Source organism: Alligator mississippiensis, chromosome 1 (assembly GCF_030867095.1).
Source record: "Alligator mississippiensis isolate rAllMis1 chromosome 1, rAllMis1, whole genome shotgun sequence".
Classification (NCBI taxonomy): Eukaryota; Metazoa; Chordata; order Crocodylia; family Alligatoridae; genus Alligator; species Alligator mississippiensis.
In genome coordinates, this window is record NC_081824.1 from 42,137,763 (window position 1) to 42,160,065 (window position 22,303).

Genomic DNA, 22,303 nt, shown 5'->3' on the forward strand with positions numbered 1-22,303 from the left:
CATCATCAACCCAAATTCTTCCTGCTTTATAAAAATAGGATGGAGATTCTCAGTACTGTTTCTGTCTTTTTAGATATCCAAATCCAACAGAATGGTCTATTTGTTGTAAATTATAATTGGTGTCTATGTAATACCAAGAGAAAGATATCTGTGTATACTAAAAAGTAGATGTTAAGTTCATTTTGGTGTATTTGGATGTTAGTATTACATGATCTCACCTTTTCAGTGCTTGTACGGAAAGGTTTTTACTCCATAGAAGGAAAGTGGCAAAGATGATTTCTATATTCACATCTCTATAAGCTTGGGGTCTGGTTCCAGTCCTGAAAAGAGCCTCCAAGTTTGTTAGCAGACAGTGCACAACTGCTTGCTGAGACCAGCCGGCTGTTGCTGGTTCAAAGTTCATAGCCCACACTGAGCTGGCTGAGGAAATTCATGCTCAATTCAGCTTGATTTGGCAGAGGAAATTTGATGAGTGACCTGAGGAATATAGAAGCAGGCAGGTGGAAGCTGGCAGTTGCACACTGCCAGAGGAGATAAGAAACTAACAAGAAACTAATCCTTGTATAGTGGGAGCCCTTTCTCTGGAAAAAGGAGTATTAAAATTTTCTGGGGACTATCTGCTAGTGGATAAATATAAGGGGAAATGTGGCCTCCAATTCAAAGGAACCTTTCCCCCCCTCGCCTTGTGACAAGGGAAATAAGGATAATATTAATGCCTTCAAAGTTTTGATTATGTGGATATCAAGAAGAAATTTATATGGTCCAGATGTAAATGAATGGTCCCATAACTTAAAAAAGGAATAGTCTGGAATAAAACACTGGAAATGTCATTAGTGAGAGGAAGTAAGGCTTGTATCATTCTTTTGCCCATTGTATTCTTTTGCTTAGGTTATTATATTCATTGTGTATCAAGCATAAAAATCCATATGCTTGTGATTAACATGCATATTTGTGTTATGGCATTTCTTTGTGAATAAAAAATGAAGCAATATATCTATAGGCTCTTGGTAATATTCTAAGCATGTGCTAGTTATACCATATGCAAGGCGCAAGGATTATTTTGAATTATTTCTTTTATTGGACCAACTGTATGCTTCACAAATTGGCTGGATACTAGTAACCAAGGCCTGAACACCTGTATAGATTTTTAGAGTACACTGTAATATACCCAATTCCTGAACTTCTTCCTACATACTACAGGTGATAATCACCCTCCTCCTTTTTGATAGGTTTTGATCTCCCAGTAATCAAGTTTCTTTTCTTCTCCTAATTGTCTGTCTGCCACCGCTGGGAATTTCTTCCAGTTTTTCAGCTCTCCCCACGCTTCTTAGTGGGTAGAGCTGAATTGTGCTTGCTTCCCTCCTCAGACCCCATGTAGAATGCCTTGCATTGAAAGTTTCTCAAGCTTTATCCCAACCATACAGTTAGTCCAATAAAAGGTAACACCTAAAAAAAAATCGTTGCCTCTCATGTAGTTCCTAGACCATCACAACTACAACATCACTCCAATGCTGCCGTTATACCACACTTCTCTTTGTGAATATGCAATTGTCAGCCGCTAGGTGGCATAATAGATACTGTTTAAAACTCGTTCCTGCTTGACTATGTCTATTTTATGTACAATATCTTTCTGTGAGTCTGGAAATGCAGGATGATGGAATTACTTAGTTTCAATTAATTTTAGTTCACTAATCACAGTATTCTGTTACAGTATTTTAAGGGATAAAAGACCTAGTTCTCCCATCTTGCTATTGTAGCAAAAATGTTAGTAGAATGGATTTGTGCATTACACAAATAAAGTAGACCTGTGCATAACACAAAGAATGATATGTGTAACAGGAGGGACAGCAGGGTCACTGTGCTAGCCCCTGTCACCTCCTGTACTGTGCCAAGCTTCGGACTTGCACCCTCCTATTCTTGCCCGCCACGACTTTGATGATATCTGTGTTTTTTATAGGGAGGCTACCTCTCTTCCACTTGGCCACAGTTCTCCTGCTCCGGGTGTTCTGTATCTCTAAGCCTTAGGGGCCTTCTCTGTACGTCGTCCTTCTTACTAGGGCCTTCTCCGTATTGCTGCCCCTCTCACTGGGGCTCTTCCCTCTGCAAGGCTGCCCCCTCTCACAGGGCTCTTCCCTCTGCAAGGCTGCCCCCTCTCACAGGGCTCTTCCCTCTGCAAGGCTGCCCCCTCTCACAGGGCTCTTCCCTCTGCAAGGCTGCCCCCTCTCACAGGGCTCTTCCCTCTGCAAGGCTGCCCCCTCTCACAGGGCTCTTCCCTCTGCAAGGCTGCCCCCTCTCACAGGGCTCTTCTCTGGAGCTGGGGTTTGTACCCCCGAACTCCGTGCCCTCACTGGGGCTGGGGTCCTCACTCTACCGTGAGTCCCCTATGAGGCCTCCTCCATCTCCTTATAGCCTCTCCCAAACCACCGGTGATAAACAACCTGCAACATAAACACAGGTCCCTGGGCTACAAAGCAAACATAAGCCTCCAGTTAAACTGTGCTCAGGCCTACCAGGGTTCTCTGTCACCCGGTGGTGGCCAACTCTGCTCTGGCATCCCAGCTCCGCTTCTCTTTTCTTTCTGGCAGGGCAGTTTGTCTTTTCTTTCTGGCAGGGAGCTCCTTCTGCCTTGGCTGCTGGTAGGGAACCCCCTGCTTGGCCTCCTGCCTGTGGTTTATATAGGCCAGGCCCTGCCCCTTCTTTCAGCCGGCTAGGCAGGTGTAACCCATTAGCCCCTTTTTGTTGCCTTAGCGACCGGCACCTGATGAGCCTTCCTGGCTCTCGTAGTAGCAGGCACCTTAGTGTCCTGCTACAATATGCAAGCAGTATTATGTCTTTTATTATATGTAGTAAAAGCTACAAAACATAGAAAGCACAATATGCTCTGGAAGAAGGTTAAATGAAAGTAATATCTCATAAAACTCATAATTCCATCAAATTGTACATGAATGAATAAGATTTTTTTTTCCTTCTTGTAAACTAATACTTTCAAGATACCTGGAACAGAACATTGACCTATTTCAATACTTTTTCACTGGTAAACTTTTGTAAACATTTTTACTTTCAAGTCCCTATCAGGAGCTTTTATCCATTTAAATTAGTCTTAGTATGTTCCTAAAATTTTAAAGAGTAACATGTGACACTTGGAGGCTGATGCTGAGGACAGGACACCTAAGCTAAGTACATTGAGTGAAAAATCCCAAGGCTGAATTGATTCAATCTTTGCAGGTTAGTCTGAGCTGCATAGATTGAACCAATAAACAAGTGAACAGACGTTCACTTTTGATTTTGGAAATGCAGCCACATGCCTGCAGTAGCTGAGGCCAGAAGCTGGGGGGTGTTGGAGTATACCTCCCAGCGTGGCTGCAGCAAGCAGCCTTTGGGCCAAGGCTCACCTGCCCACCCTGTGAGGAGGGGCTTGCAGGGGAGGTGCAAAGCATCATGGGATGCTGGGGGACTATGAGTTAACTAGAATCTGGAGGAGATCTGAGACAGAAGTAGAATATACCAGTTTAAACCTAGATCAGTTCAGTCTGATACTGCATCTGTCCGGGTTTATCTTTAACTGATTTTGGCCATTTTGAAAGTGGTTTATGTATGCTGAACTTCTGTTGCGTTACAGCTTTGAACTGGTTTTGGATCATTTACACTGGTTAATGTGTAAATTCTGTTTCTAGCCCTAGGGCACAATCTTATTCCGCCTGTAAGGCACCTAAGGATTTAGGTGCCTAAGTGTGGTCCTGTTTAACCATGCCAGAGTCCCTGATAGTCGTTATCGTAAAGATAAAGTTCCAAAAAGCAGTGAACTAGAGGAAGATCTATCCACTGTTTTGATTAATTTCTTCAATGACCTGAGAGGCAGAATAGGTTCACACTTACAAACATAATGGGTGAAATCGCATCTGACTCAAAATTTCTGGCCGTATATCAAGAAATGAAGGTTTCTGTTCTCACCTGTGCTTAGAATAGAAGTTTGCCATACATACATTTGAAATAGGACCCAAATATAAACTTATAACATATGACAATCAATAAATAAAAGATATATTTAATGGTTATACAAGGCACACACTATTAAAAAGTAATTACTTTTAGATTGACAGTACATTTCCTAAATTTATGTAAGGTTACAGAATGTATTTTATTATAGTTTCACTCAGGTATTCTTGTTGAAATTTATCTCAATACAGGAGTTATTACCCTAATAACTTTATGGTTAACTTAATGTGATTCATTCATTGTGTCTAAGAATCTCAATTCTATTTTCCTTGTAAATATAAAGGGAACAAGGGCTAACATTTTTATCTAAGTTAAGTGATTTGTCTGGGTTAACAAAAAGAAAAGGTATCAAATTCCAAATGTCTATAGGATCTCTAGCAGTTATAATAAATCATTAAGTAAGTCTTGGAAATGAGGGAGGTAGTTAGCTACTTAAAGTTTTAGATGTATTTTTTTTATATCTTTAAATAGGTTGTGAGAAGATACATTTTGGGCTCTGTGGTTGACAGTGAGAAGAATTATGTGGATGCTCTCAAAAGAATTCTAGAGGTACCTGAATATCTCTTGGCCTTTTATAGTTTTATAGTTTGGAAAGTCATTAGCTATATTGCGAGTACCCTTGGAGAGGCATCAGATCCAGTATGTTTTCTTTTAAGTGTTAGTAAGATCTTACTAGCTTTTACTTCTTGTGTTAAATTTATGTTTGTATAAATCTGCTTTCACTCTGCAGCAATATGAGAAGCCCCTATCAGAAATGGAACCAAAATTACTGAGTGAAAGGAAACTCAAAATGGTCTTTTATCGAATCAAAGAAATTCTTCAGTGCCATTCAATGTTTCAGATAGCACTGGCCAGTCGGGTGTCTGACTGGGATTCTGTTGAAATGATTGGAGATGTCTTTGTTGCTTCAGTAAGTAAATGCATGTTAATGGATACATGGGGAGAAAAACTTTAAAAGATTATTTCTCTCTCTCTCTGTCTGACTCTCCCTCTTCCTCACCCTTCCTTTACCTCTCTTCTCACCCCTCTTCCAACCAGTTTGGGTGTCCTATTATGGTTTCATGGTTATCACTGCCATTGGCTATTGTCATAGCACATGCATCCATTAGGGTAAGTCTGTGACACAAATGGACCAACAGATTTCTTCCATATGAAATTCACAATGGTTATGTCTTCAAATTGTTGGACTTAACACACTTTAAGACCTGTCTGTATGTTGCATCAGTGTTTTTTCACCCCAGTAATAAGGTCTTCCTAGGTTAATGATATCTAGCCCTTCCTGTGAGCACTTTGCTTCTTACAAGACCACATCCTTAGCTGACAAAAATCCATATAAGAGTGTCTTCAGGTGGATTTCTTTTAACAACTAAGGTTTGTCTTTTTCTCTGTTTCAGTTTTCTAAATCGATGGTGCTAGATGCTTATAGTGAATATGTAAATAATTTCAGTACAGCAGTGGGGATTCTCAAGAAAACATGTGCCACTAAGCCTGCCTTTCTAGATTTTTTAAAGGTGAGTATTTTGAAAGTTTAAACTGTGGGTCAGAGGGATTAATAGAAGTTGCCCATGTTGTACATTAGAGAAAGATTTCTCCAAATGAGGCTGTCTAGAATATAATTAGTGAAGTTGGCGTTCAGATTTTAGCACAAAAAAAGGAAAAAAAAACCCAGATAATATTTTCCAGGGTTGGTACTCAAAATTAAGGAGTCATAACCAGCTTTTTGTTGGTACTCACTGATATCAGGGGGATTTTTGCCTCCATTAGGCCTGCAGTCTGAGGGCTATAATCTTCAGTTCTGACCAAACAAAATGAGGTTCTTGAGGGTCAGAGCTCCAGGGCTCATGCAGTTTCAAAACCTGAGCATTAGAGCTGGTTAGCATTCTTTGCCTTGTTTTGGTATTATATTGGTGGCTTCTTCCTTGGTTACGTTTAAATATAAACTGTTCAAAATATTTCAAAATTTTGAAATTTTTAATGCAAAATGGAACCTTTTTCAAAAAGAAAAAATATCCATGAAATCGTCATTTTATTCAGCTAGCAGTCATAAGAGCCATAAAGAGAATTCTAAGATTTTCCTTCTGAATGTAGAGAGAACTGACTAAATAACTCCTTTCCATTGGTCTCCTTTGATGTTAAGTAAAGACGCTTATGCTTAAGCAGCCTTGAGATTATGACAGTGTACCCAGGCTGCTTTTTAAAATACAGATGCATCAAACATAGATATTTACTACTAGATAATCTGGCAAGACACAGAACAACCTTAGTAGAAAATAATGAACTAATTACTGATTTATTTACAAGATTAAAATCAAAACCCAGAAAGAAGCCCGTGGAACTTTTATGGTTAAAGTTAAGTACATTCTTAAATTAAAAGTAGAAATGTCTTGTATTCCCATTTCAGATTAATGTGGCATTGCTGATGTTTCATCCTATTTCCCTTGTTGTTTTGGGAGGCACTTTTCAGTTTGTTAATTTGCCATAGTTTTCATGGTGAGATTTTTTTTATCATAGGGGGCAAACAAATTTTTCTAAATAAAACTGGGTGGTGGTCGCTCGGTTCTTGTTATGATGGACATCAGTGATGCAGGAAGTTCTGGCAAATGTTTTCATCTTCCAAAAGGTAATGATAGAACTCTACTAACATGAGGAAATGGTGCAACTTTCTCATTACAGCAATGCCAGGAGTCAAGCCCTGATCGAATCACACTCTATGGGTTAATGATGAAACCCATACAGCGCTTCCCACAATTCATTCTTTTGCTTCAGGTGAGAACTGTTCCTTTTGTATTCTCTGTCAATATTCAAGCTCTGCTGGGATTATGTAGGATCAATGGTGTACCAAAGCAGCACATGGAAGTAGGAGCTATTCTTGACTTTGGGGAGCACATATGAATGCAAATTTTAAGTGTGCAAGTATAGTTTCCAAATCTGGGTGCAGTGTTAACCAGTAGATATATTGCAGGAAAAGGTTACTAGTGTGAAGGCCTGGGCAGATGATTCATTTAAACCAGAGCAACTGGCTGTTACATGAAGGAGCAGACAGACAGTGTAAATCCAATGTTTATCTATCATTCAACTGTGGGAATTTTGTCCCCTGAATGAATCACTGCAGGTGTTGTCTGTCCACAGACTACTCTATGCTTAAGGCAAATAAGTTGTCATTTGCTCCCCAGGACCTTGCAATAATATGCTATGTTGACTGTGGCTGCTGTTACTCTGCACAATTAACCTGACATAACTGCTTGTCTATTTGCTCCTGGTCTTGCTATTATTTACATTGGTGTGCAAAACCAATATAAATTATGCTAGTGTAAATATGTTATCTGTAAAGTTTTGGATGCTTTACTTTTGCAGGTCAATAAATAGTTCTTTAGGTATTCTTTATGTACAAAAGCTTTCGTCACGAATTAAAATACCTATGGGTTGCAGTTCTCATTTTAAAGGCAGCCTATACCACATTCAGATAAAGGACCAGTTGTTCTATGAGGGTGAATGTGAGAGAGCTTGTGAGTCATCGCGCAGTGAAGCTGAAGGTCTTTCTGTATAGCTCTGAATTATTGTTCTTTTTTTGGTTGTAATTTCTAAGACCCCACCTAAGAGCTGGTGCCATTGTTCTAGTTGCTGTTAAAAAGCATTTAGGAAAATGCAGTGCCTGTACCCCTCCTTGGAGAATTTGGAATCTAAGAACATAATCCAGGTGAGAATTTATGGCTAGATATATATACGTAGGTAAGTGAGGAAGAATGTAGACAGGTGTCTAATGGGATTTTCCAAATGGCCTAGGCATCGTGAGAGTTAATGTCTGAATACGTTGAAAATATTAATAAGCATGTATAGCTTAACATTTTTAGGCACCGAATACAGACCTGACTTTTCACAACATACCTAAATGAAACTATTTATCAGTTTACCTTAAAGTGCTTGGCGGGGCCTGGAGGCAAAAGAAACAAAAACAAATGGAGTAAGAAGCAGATTATACCATATAATACCACATGATGGACACAGATCATGTTAGTTCCAGGTTCCTTTTTCCTCTAAAGTTGTAGTGGAGAAGCTAATATCACAATATACACAGTATTTATATACTTCATAAATTTCTATATGCATACTTTATTGCATGTAATTTCTTTTTAACCTTTAACCAAATATCTGCACAACATAGCTGCCATGGTTATGTAGCAAGCTTTCTTTCCTTTCTTATCTCTCTAAGAGTGAAATTAGATGTTGCAGTTTGCAAGTGCTAAGTGTAAGAAGTGTTAGCTGGTGTTAAGGTTATTATGAGCTAATGATCAGTGGCATGTTATGGGTTAATACCCTCTCAAATGTACAATGCTCAGACTTGCCATTAGAGGGCTAGTGAGTAGAGGCATGTTTGGCCTGGCTGTCCCTGCTCTAGAGCAGGGAGGAGAGCAGTGTGCCTGGAGGTACAGCAGCATGGCAGGAGGTAGAAAAATATAGATGTGGGGCATGGGGGTTTTATGTAAAAGTTAGTTATTTAAAAACCATTTTTGTTTGATTTAAATGAAATAAGAGATAAAAAAAAATTAAGGACTCTAAACTCACGTGGTTCAATAAATTACAGGTGGTGGGAGAGGCCCAGGCCCTGTAGGCCCCCCTACCCAGGCCCCCCAAGCAGCCACCCCCTTTGGCTTGAGGCTGGGCAGGCCAGAATAGGCTGCAAAGAGGGGAGGCTATCCAGTAGGGGGCTGGCATAGGTCTGGTGGTGGGCACTACAAGAGGAGGTCTCAGGAGCCCATCCACAGTTCTCTGGTGCCCCAAGCATCTCACAGCCCACAATGCTGGTTGGCTGAATGCCAGTCAGCTATTCCAGCCAGCTACTGAGCTTCCTGCTCTTTTGGGGAAGCTGGAGGCAGCTCCTGCCAGCAAAAATTGCGGGTAGGGGGCTGTTGAGGAGGGAACTGGGACTCATGACGCAGAACCCCACACTATTTGCTGGCTGACACCCCCTGCTCAACTCCCCAACACAGGGAATCAGGGCTCAAGTTTTGGCCAGGGCCAGTAGCACCTCCCTCTGGCAATCTTCCCAGCTACTCCTTCAACTTTTAAGGGTCAGTATCTTCCCTTGCAGCAGCTGGGTGGCTGCAGTTTTTCAGAGGAGCAGGTGGGGTGGGGGCATGCAGGACAGGCTGCCTGGAGTGGGTGTGTGGATCGCTGAAGACTGCCCCCCACCCCCCTTGCCCTCTGTAGTTTCCTTCTGGGGTACGCCAGCTACTCTAGAATTCAGGAGGGTGGAAAGTTTGTCCTTGGAGCAGGAGAGAGGGAAAGGCTGGGAATGGTGCATCCCAGGATGCTTCGGGACTCCAAATTGGTTGTTTTATGTCAGTGGAATGCTCAGAAATTCACTTAAAACTAGCTAAGTAACACCAATCGGTGATAATCCTCCAGTGAAGTGACATACGTTTTAGGTGTCTGAAAGGTGCTTAGCAGTAGTTAATGAGCCTGGATGTGCAATCTTTCAAATTTTAAGCACTCTTAAGAGCTAAGTGCAAGGTGCAGTCTCACTGTAAGTGCATCCCTTCAGGTGCTAAGCCTAGTTCTTTACCTGTCAGGTAAAATTTTGTAATTCCCACACATTGATGATGCTTCATGCTTGCCACTTGGGTTTAGCATCTGCAGTTCTTCCTGTCAAGCAATTGTAATCAGTCGTGTATGGATTGTAACCTGCATCCTTAACCAAAAGGAGGATTTTTTTGCACTAGGAGCAAACATTTATTACAAATGGATTTTAAAACAATCATTCATTCTCATGTCCATCTTATTATCAGTTGATTGCTGGCCAAGCAGGCTAGCCTTCTTTAGATAACCCAGATTTCTCTGTCTTTGCATATATCCTTTAAATAACTTCCTACTTTTGAGAGAGTATTCCTTTTTAAACTATTGTAATTCTTTTGATTTTGTGGTTTACAGACCATTTCCTGTCCTGGCATTGTCTCTTAATAACTCTTGAGTGATTGCAGCAAATCGGCTTTCTTGAATCGTTCTGTTTTCTTCTAGCTTAGTTTTCTTTCCAGTTCCTTATTAAAATGATTCAATATATTCATCTACTGAGCATCTCAATAATGAAGCCAACATTCCACATTTACAGAGCAGCTCCAATTCTGTCACACTAGCTGTTATCAATTTCACATTTTGTTGTAGCTGTCACAGAAGGAAACTAGTTTGAGGATGACACCACACAAAGGGTAGAATAAAAAAAGCAGAGATGGTAATGGGAGAGAATTCACAAGTGAGCAGATAGGGCTAGCATTGTTGATGGAGTGGAATAGACAGGGAACAGTGGGGTAAGAAATAATCATACAGACATAGAGATGTATAGAAATCATTGTCAAAGGAAAATATTCAATCCAAATAGTTCAAATGTACACCTTAAATTTGGAAAGAGTTGGAAATTATGGCAGTCTTTAGGAACAGATACTGTTTCTTCCTTTGCAGTGACAGTGAGAAGAACTGTCAACATGTTAGTGAGTTTATAATAATGAAATAAAGGTACACTACTAAATCCTCCATTTTCCTGGCCATTTTGGAGACCACCCACTGAAAAGCCCTTTAGATCATTCAGTTTGTTCATATAAGTGAAACCAATATAAGTTGTAATATCAAATTCAAGAGGAGAGGTACAGTATTGTATTAAAAAACATTGAAAAAAATAGTATACAATACCAACAGTTACTAAATGTAACATTATACTGAGCAGAGATGCAGAGCTGTATTAAATAAAGCTTAAAAAGAAAACAGTCTGTTAATGATATCAACAGTTACAAGTTAGAAAAAATGTTGCTGTTAAGACAACTGGTGGTATACTATAAATTGTTTTAGAATTGTCTAAAAAATATATTATATTATATTTGAGACTGTTTTATTACAATTGCATGTACGAATATATATTAAAATCATATTAAAAGCATAAGATAATGAAGTTAGAAGGGACCTAAGGAAGTCATTTAATCCACCCTGCTTTTTAAGGAATAAACCAGCTTAGTCACATGTCTGTCTAACTTCTCTTAAAAATATCCAAGGATGAAGATTCTGCAACCTTTCTGGGTAACCTATTCCAATGCTTAACCACTCTCATAATAAATAAGTTCTTCCCAATACCTAACCTAAATTTTCCCTGCTACAGGTTAAGATCATTCCTCTTACTCTGTCCATGGTGGCCACAGAGAATAGTTTATATTTATCTTCCTTATACCTGTGCCTCAGTTTTGGAGTGCTGTTATCAAATTCCTCCTCAGTCTTCTCCAGACTAAATAATCCTTATTCTTTCAGCCTATCCTCATAAGCCATGTTTCCTAGGCCTCTAATAATTATCTATCTTTCCACTGGACATTTTTCTACATCTTTTTTGGAGTGCAGTGCCCAAAACTGATCACAGTACTCCAGTGAAGCCCCACCAGTGCTAAATAGAGCAGGAGAATTGCTTCTCTTGATTTACAATTAATATTCCTAATAATACAGCCAAGTATGTTGTTGGTCTCTTTTTTTTTTTTTTTTGCAACAAGAGCAAAATTCTGTTGGTCCATATTTAGCTTATGGTCCATTATGACCCCTAGGTCTTTTCTTTAGTACTGTACCCTAGCCAGTAATTCTTTAGTCTATACATGCGGTAGTTCTGTCCCATGAGCTCAACTGCTCAACAGTTCAGTGGGTAGAAATCTGGCTGCATGGTAGGACCCAAAGAGTTCTCATTAAGTGGCCAGTGGTGTCCCTTAGGGGTCTGTGCTTGGACTGGTGCTTTTCAACATCTTTATCAATGATTTGGATGTGGGGGTGAAAAGCTTGTTGGCCAAGTTTGCAGACGACACCAAGTAATAGGGCAGCGTGGCCATGCTAGAAGATAGGTTGCAGATACAGGCAGACTGGACAGGCTGGGGAGTTGGGTGGACTGGAACCAGATGAAGTTCAACACTCAGAAGTGTAATGCACTCTATCTGGGCGCAAACAATCCCCAACATACCTACAGGCTTGGTGGTGACAATTTGACTCATACAAAGGGTCAAATTCAATTAGAGGTTGGATGAACACCTGTCTGGGGTCGTGTGATCCCAGCGTGTGCTCTGGCCAGTGGCAGGAGGTCAGACTAGATGATCTGTTTAGGTCCCTTCTGACCCCTAACTACTATGAAACGGCTGAAAGGGACCTAGGGGTAGTGATCAACCATTGCGTGAACATGAGCCGGCAGTGTGATGCTGTGGCCAGCAGGGCAAACAATGCACTGTCATGCATTAACCATTGCATCTCATGCAAAACTAAGGAAGTGATACTCCCACTGTACTCTGCACTGGTGAGACCGCAGCTGGAGGTACTACGTCCAGTTCTGGGTGTTGCACTTCAACAAGGACGTGAAAAAACTTGAGAGGGTCCAGAGAAGAGCCACCCGTATGATCAAGGTCTTGCAAGACAAGCCATATGAGGAGAGGCTGAGGGACTTGGGCCTCTTTAGCCTACAAAAGAGAAGGCTGAGAGGGGACTTGGTAGCGGCTTACTGCTTCATCAGGGGAGTACATCAAGAACTTGGTGAACAGCTGTTCACTAGGTCACCCCTGAGGAAGACCAGGAGCAATGGATACAAATTCCTGGAGGGCCATTTCAGGCTCAATTCCAGGAAAAACTCCTATTACATATTATAGTTTGCATATGCTAACTCTATGAAATGTTAGGTTGTATTAAAATTAGCATGTGTGGTGAGCAGTCACATGTTAAAAGCTACATCTCTTTCTGATGTAGAATTCTGACTTGTTGCTAGCAGGTTGGTAAGCAGGGGCATTGGTAAGAGATGCCAAACCTGTCCCGTGGCTCTCCAGCTTTCCAGTGGCTTCCAGTGGTGCCCACCCCCTGCAGATCAGCAACTGCCTGCTTACCTGCCCCACCCCTAGCCCACCAATTCTCCATGGCTTCCCAGTCATCTGTGGCTGCCCAGTTTAGGGCAGTATATGTCTGGATGAATGATTGTCTGTGTGGGAAGGAGAGGCTGAGAGTGGTGTATCCTGGGATTCTGTGGAACTGCGAATTGCTGGTATTGGCTCCATGGAGCAGACCAATGTTACTTCAGCATGAGTTGCTTAACCTCGGCTGAAGATAATCATCCTCTGAAGAGAGTCAAGAGACATAACTTTGAGGCGCTCGGAGGGCACTTAGCTGGTCTTTTCCTGCCTTAACGTTTTGATTCTCCCATTTCACATGTGGGAAAGATAACACCTAACAATATCATCAGTTTTTCTCTTACTCCTGACATACTTGTAAAATCCCTTTTAATTGCCTTTCACATCCAATGCCCGTTGCATCTGAAATCATGCCTTAGTCTTCCTGATTTTCTCCCTGAATGCCCATGCATGCAATACTCTTATACTTTTCCCTAATAATATGGTCAGGTTTCTACCATTTATATGATGTTTCCTGGGGTTCCAACTCATTGAAGAGTTCAGTGTTTATCCAGTCCAGCTTCCTGCTATATTTCCTATTCTTTTTTCATATCAGGATGATTTTCTCCTGCACCCTAATAAGGCTGTCTTAAAGTAGAGCCAGCTACGCTGGACTCTTCTCCCTGCTTCTTCCCCCTCCCCCACAATTTGCTTCTCAGGAGATCCTGCCTATCAGTTCCCTGAGTTTGTTAACGTCTACTTTTCTGAAGTCCATTTTCTTTATTCTGCTGCTCTCCTTCCTTTTCTTAGGACCTTCAACTCTGACATTTTATGGTCTCTGTTATACAAAATACCTTCAACCTGCACATTCTCAATCAATTCCTCCCTGTTAGCAAGCAGCAAATCAAGAAGAGCTGAGGAGTTGGCCTCCCCATCACCATACCAAAAAGTTATTCCTTATACAACCCAAAAACTTGATGGACTTCCTGTGAACTGCTGTGTTACCCTCCCAGCAGATGTCATAGTTATTGGAATGTATGCTGATTTCAAAGTATTTTAATACTGTTTGTGTCTGATATTTTTCTGTATTTTAAAAGCTCTTCCTTATCCACTTCCTACAAATAAGCTGTTCTGTTTCATAGGCCAATTTTTTTTTGAAGAACATTCTACCAAAAAAAAAGATTCAATCGGCTGAAGATTCTAATGGGTTTGTATTTTGTAAGAAGTCATTAATAGCATTGGTCTTATGCTTAATAACCTTGTCTTATGCATCGAAGGAATAATGCAATAACTTTACACAAAAGTTTAGAGACATATACATCATCTGTAACCTATGTAAGATATCAAATCTACACTTTTTTTTCCCCTCTCCCCTCCCCACCAGGATATGTTAAAGAATACTACTAAAGGACATCCTGACAGGCTGCCTCTACAGATGGCTCTTACCGAGCTGGAAACGTTGGCAGAGAAATTAAATGAGAGGAAAAGGGATGCAGATCAGCGCTGCGAAATAAAACAAATAGCAAAAGCCATGAACGAACGCTATCTGAATAAGGTTTGGAAAGAAAATTTAGGAGTTTAATATATTAATTCCCTTTTACTTCCCTCCCCCCCCCCCCGAGCAGAATATGGAATGGCTACACAGAGTAGGGGGCTGCAGCCCTCTCTGTGGTGCTTTGGCTGGTGTGTCTTCTCAATAGCATAGAAGTAATGCTGGCAACAGGATAGGGTCAGATGCAGGGCACCTTTTTGAGACAGTGGGGTAGAAACAGGTGTTGCCTTTTGTCGTCTTTGGGCTGCCATAAATTTTTATGGCAGCAAATAGATGCCCATACCTTTCATAGTTTCATAGTAGCTAGGGTCAGGAGGGACCTGAACAGATCATCTAGCCTGACCCCCTGCCACAGGTAGGAATAAATGCTGGGTTCACAAGACCCCAGACAGGTGATCATCCAACCTCCTCTTGAATTTGCCCAAGGTAGGGGCGAGGACTACTTCCCTGGGAAGTTGGTTCCAGATTTTGGCCACCCTAACTGTAAAATATTGCCTTCTGATCTCTAACCTAAACCTATTCTCCATCAGCTTATGACCATTGTTCCTTGTCACCCCAGGTGGTGCTGGGGAGAAAAGAGCTCTGCCTATTTGCTGTTGATCTCCCCTGATGAGCTTGTAGGCAGCCACCAGGTCCCCCCCTCAGCCTCCTCTTGCTGAGGCTGAACAGGCTCAGGTCCTTCAGTCTCTCCTCGTAGGGCCTGTCCTGCTGCCCTCTCACCAAGTGGGTGGCCCTCCTCTGAACCCACTCCAGGCCGGCCACATCCCTTTTGAAGTGCGGCGCCCAGTACTGGATGCAGTACTCCAACTGCGGCCTGACCAAAGTCACACAGAGGGGGAGTATCACCTCTCTGGACCGGCTTGAGATGCACCTTTGGATGCATGACAAGGTATGGCTGGCCTTGCTGGCTGCGGTCTGGCATTGGCGGCTCATGTTCATCTTGGAGTCAATAATGACTCCAAGATCCCTTTCCACCTCTGTGCTTTCAAAAAGGGAACTCCCCAGCTTGTATGTATGCCGTGGATTCCTTCTCCCAAGATGCAGCACCCTGCATTTGTCTATGTTGAACCCCATCCTATTCTCATCTGCCCACTTTTGTAGTCTGTCTAAATCTAGTTGCAGCCTCTCTCTCCCTTCAAGTGTGTCCACCTCACCCCACATCTTAGTGTCATCAGCGAACTTGGACAATGTGCTTTCCACCCCCTTGTCCAAGTCGCTGATGAAGATGTTAAACAGTGCGGGCCCGAGGACTGAGCCCTGGGGTACCCCACTGCTCATATCTCGCCAGGTTGAGTACAACCCATCCACCACTACTCTCTGGGTGCGCCCCATCAGCCAATTTTTTACCCATCCAACTGTGCAGGCATCAATGCCGCAGTCACTTAATTTATTGATGAGGATGGGGTGGGAGACAGTGTCAAAGGCCTTCTTAAAGTCTAGAAAGACTATGTCCACAGCGACACCATCATCCAAGAATTTAGTTACTTGGTCGTAAAAGGCAATCAGATTGGTCTGGCAGGACCTGCCTTCGGTGAACCCATGCTGATTGCCCCTGAGCATGATCTCCCCTGCAGGTCCCCCACAGATGTGCTCCTTGATGATTCTCTCCAAGAGCTTCCTGAGCACTGAGGTGAGGCTTACAGGCCTATAATTACTTGGGTCCTCCTTCCTCCCCTTCTTAAAAATAGGGACCACGTTAGCCAGTTTCCAATCCCCTGGCACCTGGCCAGATGACCACGAATGCTCATACAGCTGGGCCAAAGGCTCTGCGATGACCCCTGCCAACTCCCTCAACACCCTTGGGTGGAGGGCATCTGGACCTGCAGATTTAAAAATGTCTAGCCCTTCCAGAAGATCCCTAACTACATCTGCACTGACTGAAGGCTTGATAGAGCTATCCCCAAGATTGTCTCTACCTTTGGTAGGTGGGATATCCTGGTCCGTGTTCAGGAAAACCGAGGCAAAGAAACTGTTAAAAATATCAGCTTTCTTGTCTGGCGTGGCCACCAGATTACCGTTTGTGTCTTGCAGGGGCTCTACATTGCCTAGTGCCCTCTTCTTGCTCCCAATGTACTTGAAAAAGGACTTTTTGTTTTCCTTAATCCTGGACGCTAGCCTGAGTTCCATCTCTACCTTGGCCTTCCTCATAGCCCTCCTACACTCCCAGGCTGAGGAGGAATACTCCTCCTTGGTGATAGTTCCTCCCTTCCACTGGTTGTATGCCTCCCTTTTAGTCCTCGGGCATTGCTGAATGCCCTTGCTGAGCCAAGGGGGTTTCTGAGCACTCTTACCCCCCTTGCTTTTCTCAGGGACTGTTATCCTTTGGGCCTGGAGGATTGCCCCCTTAGGGTACGACCATCCCTCGTGGACTCCCATCTCCTCTACCTTCTGGGCCCTTAGTGCCTCCCCTACTAGTCTCCTAAGCTCATTGAAGTTGGCCCTTTCGTTATGCCACAATGTGGCTGTGAGAAAAGGTAGTAATAAACAGGGCAGCTTTATTTCAGTGGACTTCTATTTGCATTATGATGGGAGAGAACAGGCAGCCGAGAGCTGCCTGCACTCTCCTGTTACCCTAGGCAGGTGTTCTCTGGGCTTGAGGGTCCCAGTCCTTCATGGTCTGTGAATTCCCTGTGCAGAATTGGGCTCCTCAAGCCTGGCTTTCCCCATGTGTAGAGATGCACCCCCAATAATATCTGGGGTGCATCTGTGGAAGCAGGGAAAGTCAGGGTTCCCCACTTCCAGAGGCTCTCCTCTGAGATTTCTGGTGTTATGCCCCTGGGAATGGGGAAAATCAGTCCATTGTGGTGCAGTCTTAGGGCTGGGGTTGCCTATTAGCTGTCTACATAGATGCACCTCCAGTAATCTCTAGGGAAATTCTCTGGAAACAGAGAACCCCAACTTCCACATGTGTCCCAGAGATTGGCGGGGTGCATCTCTGTACATGAGGAAAGCCAGGCAGGTGCCCCAGGAGCCCAATCCTGGAGATTGCCAGGAACATGTTTCTGGAAGTGGCAAGGCTGGGCAGGTGCTCTTAGGGGTCCCAATGCTGAACATGAATTCCTGGAGCATGTAGGACTGGGCCTCTCAAGCCTGGAAATTGCCAGTGGTGTGCTTTTGTAAACAGGGAACACGTCCCCCCTTGTCCCTTTAGATTAACAAGCAGGACCACAGGCACCGTGTGTTTTGCCCAGTGAAGTGGATGTGCCAGAGCATATCCTTGACATACACAGGCAGGGTTGATCCACTTTATTTGGCAACATCTTTTTCTAGCCATATATCTACTGGCTAAAATTTTGCTACTTTGTGCATGGTACCAGCAGCTGCACTGGTGTCGCATAAGAACACTGGGGAAAAATGCTGTGTCCATAGAAAATCCTTATATAGATCATTCTCACAAGGACAATCTGGTTTGATTTTGTCCGTGGTCCAGGATTTGGTCCTATATGCAGTGCAATGAACTATTATTTCCCTTTAATGACAAGGTAGTTCCAGTATGCCAGCAGATGTATCCAATAGCTTTTCTGTATTAAGTCTGCCTGTACTACTCAATTTTTTGGGTGGTAAAACAGAAATATTTTCAAGAGAACTGTGAGAGGGACTTAAAAGGAATGGATGCATGAACAACCGTTTTGGCTTTAATCATGAATGCATGTTTGGGCTACCAGCTTCATTGTATATAGTTTCATGCCTGTTTTACTGTGCAAATACCATGTTCCTTCTAGAAAATGAAGTATGAAATAACCGGAAGGCTATACACATGCACGTATGCAGATCAATACTCCTACTTCCTAGCCTTATTCAAAGGAAGAAATAGTGAATGATCTCTAAGTAATTTTCTAAAATGAGGTATCAAGTCTTCTCCATCGTCTAGAGCAGGGGTTTTCAACCGGGGTACACATACCCCTGGTGGTACTTTGGAAGGCCCCAGGGCATACGCGGCAGTGGTGCTGAGAAGCCAGTGGCACTTCTGGTTTCACCAGTGGCACCCCACCCCCTCCCTTCGACTGGCCGCGCTTGTCAACTGGCCTCTGGGGGACTCCCAGCTTCTTGACTGGCTGTTAGGGGTACCTTGACCAAAAAAGGTTGAAAACCCCTGTTTTAGAGCATACAACTGAAGCATGAGGATTTCTAGGCATTATGCAGCACTGAAATCTATTTCAGAAAGGTGGTGCTGATTAATAAATTATAATTGGAATCATTGTAGGTGCATTTTTTAAACTTTTATCTGGTTGATTTAACATGATCCACTGTACTCATAACGCAGGCAGGACTGCTTCTGTGAGACTGCTTTCAGTTCTGGGGATGCTGGAGGTACAGGGATGATTTAAGACTTTTATCTTTCCCCCCTGTGCATTTATACCATAAACTATATTCTGGTTTGTCTAAGTAGCAACATGGTGATTGTGTACAAATAACTGAGGGGGTTTAAATAGAAAGAGAAAGATTTTTATGTTTTAGGTACTGGCACCTGTTTGGGTGCAATACTATGCCACACCACACCAGTGGGAGCTCTAGGTGCCATTGCATCTCATTCATGGCAGCTTCTCGTGCACTGTGAGCACTATGGACATACCAAATTCATGGCGGAAGTGGGTGGCACAGCAGCTCCTTTAATCTTGTAGTTCCCCTGCGTGCTCCCTGATTGACAGAGGGGCCCACCACTCGCTCCTGATTGGCAGGGAGGTGAAAACTACGGTTTTAAATATGGCACCATTCTTGCCTCTGAGCCAGCCAGCAGCAAGTAGCAGGGCCACCAGCGCCAATCAGCTATGGGCAGGGAAGATAGGGAGGTTTGCAGGGAATCCTGAAACGTTAAAGGAGATGCCGCACAGCCCACTTCCACTATGAATTTGGTAGGTCCCTAACTATATGTTTTTATCAGTGGCCAGTCAGCTCTGTGGACAAGTGCAGGCAAAGAAGGTAGCCATTACTCCACACCCTCCTACCTGTACTTGCCTCCTTGGGCGGAGTTGGAACCATGGAGTAAATGTGAATGGGCTGGACTAGAAGAGGGGAGAAAGCAGTTGTAGAAATTTATGGTCATACACTCAAGGATTTATAGCACCATAAAAAGTCCTCAGAGTAGGTGTATATTTCATCTTAAGGCCCCTTTACATTATCAGAATGTTGTAAAGGGAGTTTAGAGCTTGATCCTCAATGAGACACGAGAGACAGTCAATCCACATCCTTACATCCAGCTTTGAATGTGCTTAACAATATAGAAAGAGGTATCCCATTGTATTTTATTGGTTTTCATACTGGATGATGGATGTTATCTGTATTAAATATATGGATGGTTTTTGAACCCTAGTTACTCAGCAGTGGAAACAGATACCTCATACGGACTGATGATATGATAGAAACAGTTTACAATGACAAGGGAGAAATTGTCAAAACCAAAGAACGACGACTCTTCATGTTGAATGATGTACTGATGTGTGCAACAGTCAGTGCACGGTAAGGCTCAGTTTATACTCTTGAAAGCAATCGATGAGAATTACAGATAGTAGCAAATTTATATGGCCCGCACATACCAGTATTTATTAACTTTTAAGTGATCTTGAATGCTGTTTTATTTTTGAAGACTTGGGAATATTTACCTTTTTTTAAGTTATAGGTGAGTGTGATGAGCTAAGTGTAAAATCAGTTTTTGTGTGCATATGAACACACTCTCTCGCATACTCACACAGCTAAAATCGACACAATTTGTGTGCGAAAAAATCAGATCTGGGGTGAAAACATGGCATTGCAGTTGGTGTCAGTGCTCCCATTGACTTCAGTGGGGAGAGAGTTCACCCTTCAAACCTAAAGGGATTAAGACTGATGTTCTTAGAGAAAAACATCTTTGCATGTTTTCTTCTATACTATTGTTAGCTATTATTGGTATCAGCCTATCACTTTCCTGTGTGCTGGGTGTGTTCACACATTTTAGTATCTTGGTTGTACTGTAAATATTTTTTTTTCTTGTGTTGGTAAATGCTAAGAGAGAATATGTGGACCATTAAACCTTTTTCCTTTTTCTAATAGCAGCTTCCCTAAGGCTTACTGTATACACCAACTGTTCTTACATTATGTTACTGAAGTGTGACTATATTAGATAATTCATTACCTATTAGGCAATGTTGCAAGTGCTAAGTCTCGATTTGTATCTGTAAATGAATCCCCATTGCTGTTCAGGAAGATCACAAGCTGGTTTCCTATTAACTAGGAAATGTGATTATTTTCCTTCCCCTTTTATTCAGTCCTGTGGTCACATCTGGATATTTTTTGATTCATTGCAGGATTACGTCTTTTGCTTATATTATTCTGTTCCATGACATCATGTCCTGGATTGTTTGTAACTGTTACTAATGTGGCAAAATGCAGCCTGTTTTTCTTTCACATGTGAAAGGACCCTCACTGAGCTTCAAGTTCCTGAATAAGGCATCTGATGCAATTGTCAAACAGTGTTCCTCTTCCTGTGGGCTTCCCCAGCCTAGTTGGGGATGGTAGTTTTGATGCATGCATGTGATGGGGATTTGTTAAAACACAAAACCTCATTTCATGAAAGCTTGGTTATTTTTTCTCTAGCAGTTGGGATTAGGGCTTGCCTTTTCAACCCACACCTTCTCCATAATAATGTGTTTAGAAAAGCTTTATTCACTTCAGTGAAAGGGCTGCCCATCTCCTACTGCTATGCATTGTAGGACATAGACATAGAAACAATTTATGCTGGATAAAAGGGATGGGGCTTTACTGAACGTCAGCTGTTCCATGGTAACAGCCTTTGTGAATGCTCTTACCTTACAGTAAGGGTAAGCTAAACTACAGTAATTTAGTTCTCAATGCTATGCTAGGCTAAGTTACTGTGGGTCAGTTTCCATTCACTAGAGGGTAAGAGTGTGTACATGGACAGTTATTCCAGAGCAGATGACACATAGTAAAGCATCACTCATTTTTGCCTTGCAGTAAATGTTATTGTATGTCTGGGTCATGTATCCAGATCTGTAGTTGCAGGGTGTCCAGAACTAGGGTTTTTCATAGATTTTCCACAAGTTTTAAGTCTACATAAGAACATTATTTTGATCTGTTCTGCATGTAGCCCAGAAGGTTTGGCTGAGAGAGCATATATTTTAGGATATTTTTATTTCTTTTTGTATCACTATCAGTGGTATAAATCAGTTATGCTGCTTGTACACGGACTTCTACTCATGATAATTGCTAAACTGGTAGTTGCTTGGATGTGTCTGATCTCTCTCATGCTCTTATTATTAATTACTTTTAACTTATGCCACAATGTGGCCATACTTCAGCTAATCTTCTCTTCAGATAAACATTTTCTTTTAGAGTCTCTTTTGTCCTCTGGACGATGGGTTTGATCAAGTAAATACAAAGAAATGGGGAAAAAAAAAGTAAAATGGGTATTAAACTATTTCCTTCCAAAGGGAGCTTCATAGTTAGTAGGGTCGGAAGGGACCTGAGCCAGATCATCAAGTCCGACCCCCTGCTATGGGCAGGAAAGGATGCTGGGGTCAAATGTGACCCCAACTAGGTGATTATCTAGCCTTCTTTTGAAGACCCCCAGGGTAGGAGTGAGCACCATTTCCCTTGGAAGTTGGTTCCAGATCCTAGCCACCCTGACTGTGAAGCTTTCTTGGCATACTATTTCCTCATAAATCCAGATGGAGATGTACATTTCCTACAGAAAGCAAATTACTTTTGGATTGCTTTAAGCTACCTATCCAGACTGGCTGAAAAAGAGCAGTAAGCTGTTGCTTGGGGAGGCAGGAAAATGAGGAATTTCAGACTGTGTTGCCCCCTTTCCTTTGGGGAACTGGGCAGGGAATGGGGGAAGATGTTGCCTTATAATGCCCTTTCATAGAATCATAAAGAAGAA

General features: G+C 42.4%; 1 protein-coding gene across 6 annotated transcripts in view; it reads left to right on the forward strand.

Moving 5' to 3' along the window:
- ARHGEF10 (Rho guanine nucleotide exchange factor 10) overlaps nt 1-22,303 on the forward strand; it is a 197,706-nt gene that overhangs the window by 85,398 nt on the left and 90,005 nt on the right. For 5 of the 6 annotated variants that reach the window (XM_059730148.1, XM_059730140.1, XM_059730171.1 and 2 more), the window contains 6 exons: nt 4,468-4,545; nt 4,727-4,906; nt 5,391-5,507; nt 6,670-6,762; nt 14,260-14,430; nt 19,739-19,884. In XM_059730148.1, coding sequence (XP_059586131.1) covers nt 4,468-4,545; nt 4,727-4,906; nt 5,391-5,507; nt 6,670-6,762; nt 14,260-14,430; nt 19,739-19,884 — 785 coding nt within the window. The remainder of the gene's footprint in view (nt 1-4,467; nt 4,546-4,726; nt 4,907-5,390; nt 5,508-6,669; nt 6,763-14,259; nt 14,431-19,738; nt 19,885-22,303) is intronic. The other variant, XM_059730159.1, reaches the window with a different exon arrangement.